At 38.9% G+C, this 6726-nt stretch overlaps 1 protein-coding gene across 1 annotated transcript in view; it reads left to right on the top strand.

The window, feature by feature from the left end:
* Positions 1 to 494: 494 nt before the first annotated feature.
* PDPK1 (3-phosphoinositide dependent protein kinase 1) overlaps positions 495 to 6726 on the top strand; it is an 8127-nt gene continuing 1895 nt past the window's right edge. The window contains exons 1-7 of the mRNA XM_009070904.1: positions 495 to 640; positions 1326 to 1401; positions 2811 to 2879; positions 3356 to 3452; positions 4575 to 4748; positions 5131 to 5348; positions 6004 to 6061. Coding sequence (XP_009069152.1) covers positions 580 to 640; positions 1326 to 1401; positions 2811 to 2879; positions 3356 to 3452; positions 4575 to 4748; positions 5131 to 5348; positions 6004 to 6061 — 753 coding nt within the window. The 5' untranslated portion in view covers positions 495 to 579. The remainder of the gene's footprint in view (positions 641 to 1325; positions 1402 to 2810; positions 2880 to 3355; positions 3453 to 4574; positions 4749 to 5130; positions 5349 to 6003; positions 6062 to 6726) is intronic.

Genomic DNA, 6726 nt, shown 5'->3' with positions numbered 1-6726 from the left:
CAACCTGGTTGGTTCTATGATTCTCTGCCATTCTTAGTGTGGTGAGGTGATCTACAGTTGTTATGTGCTCTGGACATTTAGCTGGGCTGGGTTTGCCATTGCTTGGCCCACTGGACTTCTGTTCTAAGCAAGCAGGCCTGGAAGGTCTTGGTGCCATATTGATGTCAGATGTTATTTAAATTAAGGCTTTGGAGTGAAGGGGTTTTGGAGCTTTGTGTGTTACGTGGGGTGGGTTTTTTTGTTGGGGTTTCATTTTGTTTGTTTGTTTTTGTCATTTTTGTTGAACAAGTGAGGTGCACAATAGCTCTTAGTTTTGAGATGATTAATTACTTCAGGTCTTTTTAGAATGTTCATTAATGGGTTTATCAAAATCCTATGGTCTGCAGGTTGACAGCTACAAGTTAGAGGAAAGTTGACACAATGTTTATAGAATGACTGCATTGTTTATGATACCCTTACCATTATACCATTATATCTAAGTCACTAGAAAGTTTTGCAACTTGAATTTGTGCTGTTTGAATATAAAAATGTGTCTTTTTCAGGGACCTTAAACCAGAGAATATCTTACTAAATGAAGATATGCACATTCAAATAACAGACTTCGGAACAGCGAAGGTGTTATCTGCAGACAGCAGACAAGGTGTGCCATTATTTGCTTCATTATGCCTCACAGATAGTTACAGCAAGTGGTCCTTTGAAAATGTACATATGTGGAATTGACCAAACTGTAACCTTCAAATACCATTACCTCATATGAATCACTGAGATCTCAAAACAGTTTTGCCAAAAGTGATAATAATTTGGTGTTCTGGTATAACCAGCTAGATCACCAAATACAGTGGGAAGTTAAACTGCTTCAAAATATGTGGTTTTCATTTGTAAAACAAGAATACAAACAAATGGGCACTGTGGCTCAACTGATGCAGGAAGTTTTTACTCTGCTTACGTGTTTGACTCCAGTGGCTCTCAGAGTTGTGCAGGTGTGAAGACTACAGAGTTCTTGTGTCAGTAGTTGTCAGTAATAACCTGTGGGTAGATGCTGCAAACATTGCCTGTAAAAAGCACTGGGCTGCACTGGATTTGAGGCACTTTTCCTTCTGGAATGTAGTAGCTTGTGTTGATAGATTTTGTAGCTGACCAAGTGCCTCAATGCCTAGCTGCTTGAACCAAATGGGTGTCAGAGAGAGAGAGCAGAGAAATTAAATTCGTGGGAGTTCTTCGTAGCATTAGGTAACCTGCAAGTGTTGCCTTCCTCAGCTGGGTCAGGGCAGGGGAGGAAGATTGGCTTAACCATAACTGTGTACTTGTTTCTGTTTCCTTCCCAGCACGGGCAAACTCATTTGTAGGGACAGCACAGTATGTTTCTCCAGAACTGCTGACGGAGAAATCTGCCTGTAAAAGGTGAGGACTTTACTATAATAATTTCAGAACTTTACTGACTCTGTCAGGGTACTGTCACATGGGGGGAGTAGATAAATCAAGCAAGCAAGCTTAGCCTTCTGAAAAAACAAGAAGGTTGAGTATAAAGGTTTTTTAAGAGTTTGAAAAGTTTTTTCTTAGCAAGTGTCACTTGTCTGAGTGCTGGTTTCCTCAGTTCATCTGCCTTCTGGAGTCCTGCAGACAGGATTAGGTGAGGTTGGAGAAGAAGATGTGTAATGTGAAGTTGGATTTCTTACCGATAAATATATCAGAAAAACCTTTTCCATTACCCAGATAAGATATTATTTTAATTCTGTTTTATATAAGCTTGCTCAAATATGGTTTCTCCTGCTGCATGCTCACTTAGGGAGGAGGGCTACAGCTTTCTTTGACTTTTGTTTAGGTCAATTTGCAGTTACCTTTGCTAAGCTCTACTTGGGGTTTGCAGTATTTTAAAGCTCATCTCTGTGCCTGGTGTGAGTGATGCCCTTAAGAAATTTCTGAACCCATTAAAATTGGTTGTTGGTAACCAACTGAATGTGTCTATTCTATTACAATGATGGAAGAGGAAGCTAATGGCTGACAAATCATAGGGAAAAAAGATCTCTTATATGAGTAACTGGTAATTTGTGCTATCATTTCTTGAAGTGGTAGAAATACCATCAGACTTTCCATGTTTGCTTCTAGTAAAGAAGTTTTGGCTGATGGAAAGACTTCATCAGGCTATCATCTCCTTCTAGGAGTTGCATAATGCTTCACCTGTACAGAAAGCTCTTAATTTGAGGAGTTTTGAGTCTTTGTTAGGATTTTAGTATTCCATGAGGATTTGGAAGCTTTAATCAAATCTGTGTCTAGCTTTGCTTGAGGTAAAATAAGCTAAAGGTGCTCTTTGAGGCAAACAGACAGAAACTTGACTTTCCCTCACTCATGCACTGTGTAGCCTGCCTTTTAGCTTGTGTCTTAAGCTCTAAGTGAAAAAGCTGTATTGTAATTCTGGGGTTTTTTGTATAAAATATTTAGAGGAAAGGATATTAATTCTGAAGGAGCATGTATTGTATCACTGCATTCAGTGGAATGCACCTTGGAATTGTCATAGTGGGTAATCAGTATTCTTTGCAGTCTCATTACATACCTGTTATTTTGACTGATAATTCAGCTGTCTTGCACATGTGGGGTTGTTACTTTATACTTCTTTCTTGAAAGTGGTGTGGCTAGCCTGCTCTTCTGTCAAGGGCTGAAGTGAAAATAGTGTGGAAATTATACCAAGCAGGTTTGTCCTCTGGGTTCATGCTATGTTGTAATTAGCAGAAGATTAAGAATTTTGCTTTTTAAATTACAGTTTAAAGACTTTTAGGAAAAGACGCAATTTTTTTTTCCTCTTTCTTTTGAAGCTCTGACCTCTGGGCTCTGGGATGTATAATATATCAACTTGTAGCTGGATTGCCTCCATTTAGAGCCGGGTAAGAGATTTAAGTTGATTCTTTACATGTGGATCATAATTGTATTGACTTGGGTTTGACTTTTACCTTTCTACAAGGTCTGAAGTACAACTTTTCATGGTGAAGTGTTGGTGTTAATGTCATGCTTGCTTTCATTTGTCCTTTTTGATGTCATGAAGTTGCTTAAACAGCTATAACTAGAGTTCCTGAGAGATTCCTCAAGTTACCCTAGAATTTCACATGTGGTTTGTACTATAAAGGTACAAATGTATAAACTATGTGAAGAGGGTATAAAGCATCTCTGAGTTATCTGAACTTTAGTGCTATTGCCCAAGTATCTGGTGCTTACAGGATTGTAGATCCTTTGTCCTAGAAAGATTTATGGGAATGTGACTTAACTTGTAGATTTCCTGTTGAATATTTGTTTGGGTTATGCAGGTTAAGGTGAAAGAACTATGGAGAAGGAATCACAAGAGTTAATATTTTCTCTTTTTCAGAAATGAGTATCTTATATTCCAGAAGATAATAAAGTTGGAATACGATTTTCCAGAAAAATTTTTTCCCAAGGCAAAAGACCTTGTTGAAAAGCTATTGGTAAGTATTTGGGGCTGTTAAGTGTTTCGATGACATCAGAATCATTCAGCTTGTATATAGTCTCTTCTTTGCACTATATTGCAAACCTTATAGTAAGAACAGCTGTGAACATTATTGCCTGTGTAGCAGAGTGGCTTGAAAATCAATATCTGTTATTAAACAGCACTTTGATTATGTCTTTTAAATCTGAATTCGAAAGTGTAGATGAGGAATGTCTTTGAACCGGAAGCAAATGATTCTGACCACTGTGCACTACACACAGAAGTTAAGATTCAAATACTTACGTTTACATAGTTCCTAGATGAATTCTTGTTGGGTTGTATAATGGATCATTTAATTGCAAACAGCCTTCTCCACATCACAGGCAGGTATGTTCATTACAGTGTAAATCCACTTACCTGGCACTTAACATGTCTCAGTAGTATCAGCCTAAGAATTCCTGTCCATGTGAAGGTTTGAGAAGAAGGAAGCAAAAATAATTCTGTCTCATCTTTGAGATTATAGCCATGACACTGAAGTGAATATGACAGAATGTTTTGGGTGGTACAAGCTTTTTGAAGCTTAGTAGTCTAGCATTTTAGCAGGGGGTGAGGAGGAAACTCATGTTTGTGGATGATGAGGAGTGCAACCATTGTCAAAGGCCGAGCAGCACGTTCCTGTGTCCCAGGCCAGCTCTGGGGCCAGGCCAGTGTCTGCTGAGGCTGTGTTAACATCCTGAGAACTGTGTTAAGGCACTTGAGAGGTTGATGTTTGGCAGCAGCTATAGCTTCCATGGCTTCTTGCATCACCAGAACGTGGTGGTCGGCTATACTTAGACAAGATATGCTCCATCAGGCCTTCTATGTGTGCTTGCTTATGTCTGTAGGAAGAAGCAAAACCAAAACATTGTGTGGCCCCAAGGAAGTGCTTCTTTCCTTTGATCTGTGAGCTGGTCTAATGCAAAGCACTGCTGACAAATAATATCTTATAAATAAGCAGTCTCCTTATGTGATAGGTGTGTGTGCTTAGGACAGGGAGACCAACTGGTCTTAAGTTTGCACATGGTGCTATGCAAATGTGAGCAGTGCTTTCCCCTTCCTTGTCACTGTTTTGTTTGGATTAACTTAATTTTAATTTGCTCAGGTTCTAGATGCTACCAACAGACTGGGTTGTGAAGAAATGGGAGGATATGGACCTCTGAAGGCTCACCCCTTCTTTGAATCCATTGTGTGGGAGAACCTCCATCTTCAGACACCCCCTAAACTTACAGCCTATTTACCTGCCATGTCAGAGGATGATGAAGACTGTTATGGAAATGTATGTTTGCCTGTTGCTATATTCAGCTCTGCTGCTGCCTGAGATTTGCATTAAAGCATAGCTATTGAGCAATAAATATTTTTACTGAAACTACTGATTAGTTGTATTTTAATTAAAACTTTAATTATTAAGAATCTAAGATAAAATTGCTGGCTAAAATTTTAAATGAGTTGGCATTTGTTTTCTGATAAAGGGAGTGTTTCAAAAAATACTGCTTGGATTGCTTCTGATGAAGCATACTCTTTTGGCTAAGTGCCTGTTGATCTATAGAGAGCAGGCTGAATTTTAGCCCAAAAACATGCTTAAATTAAAAGCCACAGTTTAGTGCAAAATAAGTTTTTTAATAAGACATCTAATGACTTCATTTTGTTTCCTCCTTTAGTATGACAATCTCCTGAGTCAGTTTGGGTGCATGCAAGTTTCTGGTTCTGCCTCTTCCCATTCACTGTCTGCCCCAGAGACAAGTACACCACAGACATCAGGAGGAAATATTGAACAGTACATTCATGACCTTGACAACAATTCCTTTGAGCTGGACTTACAGTTTTCTGAAGATGAAAAGAGGTTACTTCTGGCAAAACAAGCTGGTGGAAATCCTTGGTAGGATCCTTGACTGTAGCTCATCTGTTCCTTGCACAGCAATAAAGAAACTTCTAAAATAAGTGATTTTTATTCCAGTTAATATTTGTCAATCTTAGTATCTTCAAGCAAACAATCAGTGACTAGGTTTTTCTTGGCTTTATTTTTAGAGCAATAGGAGCAGAAACCCAACACTGCTTCTAAAATTCACAAGGTCTAGAAATTGGTGTGGAGTATGTTTGTAAGATGGGCAGAATGACACTGTCCAGTGCTGAGAAATCTTCACTCCACAGAGCCCTAGAACTGGGAGAGGCTCCTCCTTCCTTCCAGATGCCCTCAGTTTTGGCATGATAATATCCTGTTGATATCTAGCCAAAATACCTCCAGACTATGTAACTATTAACATTCCATTCCACTTTCTAGAGAAGTTTCTCATGTGTGGTTGTGGGGGTTGTTTGAGGCTTTTTTTTTTTTTTTCACCTGTCAGACTTTAGAAAAAAATGCTTTGTCCTGGAATGAGGAAGAGTTTAAAACTCATCTGGTAAAGCTCTTCAGGGCTCTTCGATGGAAGAGGAGGCACTAGGGAGTGACAGGGAAAATTAATAGTAATAATAATAGTAGCTGTTTCTGTGGAGAAATTACTTCTGGAGTAATAGTTGTTTTTCTTTTTTTTAAGGCATCAGTTTGTAGAAAATAACTTAATCCTAAAAATGGGTCCAGTGGACAAAAGAAAGGTAAGGGTTTTTTTTGCATTTCCTGTAACACAATTCAGCCATCACCGTTTTTTTGCAGTTGCAGCACAGATATGGAGTGTATTTTAAAGCTTTCAGCTTAAAATAAGTGACAAATTGTTTGTTTTCAGAAATGTTTTCGTGTGACTAGATTGTTTTTGCTTAGTTCAGCGATGTGCTCTTGATTTCTTGGAAAAGATAAAAGTAAATCTATTGTTGCTTTCCTTTTGAGGTTGTAGTAAGTGAGTTTTTGTTCCCTCTCCTCCTCCCAATCTGATGCAGCTCACTAAACACCTTTTCTTGATGCCCGTCTGGATGTGGCTTGAGGCACAAGTATTGAAATACAAGCCCATATTATTCTTACCTGTGGTGCTTTTCCTGGCTCTGACTTAGTGCCTCTGTCCCAAAAGAGACAGAGGTGGCATTAAACAGCTTTGAGTACTAACTTCAGCATTGTACAGATGGGCATCATGTACTGATAGGCTGTGTCAGCTTTACAGGAAAGAAGGTTCTCTGTCATCTGAGTTCCTACCTGCTTGTTCCTAGTCTGTTCTGCAGAATTGTGACTCAATTTCTGTGCTGCAGCCTTTGACAAATAGGCTTTGCTTCACTCCAGGTGAACACAGAGGTGCTTTATGTTTTCCTAGAACTTGAAGATGCTTTCCTAA

This window comes from Acanthisitta chloris, unplaced genomic scaffold (genome assembly GCF_000695815.1).
Source record: "Acanthisitta chloris isolate BGI_N310 unplaced genomic scaffold, ASM69581v1 scaffold9213, whole genome shotgun sequence".
Taxonomy (NCBI): domain Eukaryota; kingdom Metazoa; phylum Chordata; class Aves; order Passeriformes; family Acanthisittidae; genus Acanthisitta; species Acanthisitta chloris.
The sequence above is the reverse complement of the archived record's forward strand: the minus strand, read 5'-3'. Positions and strand labels throughout refer to the sequence as shown.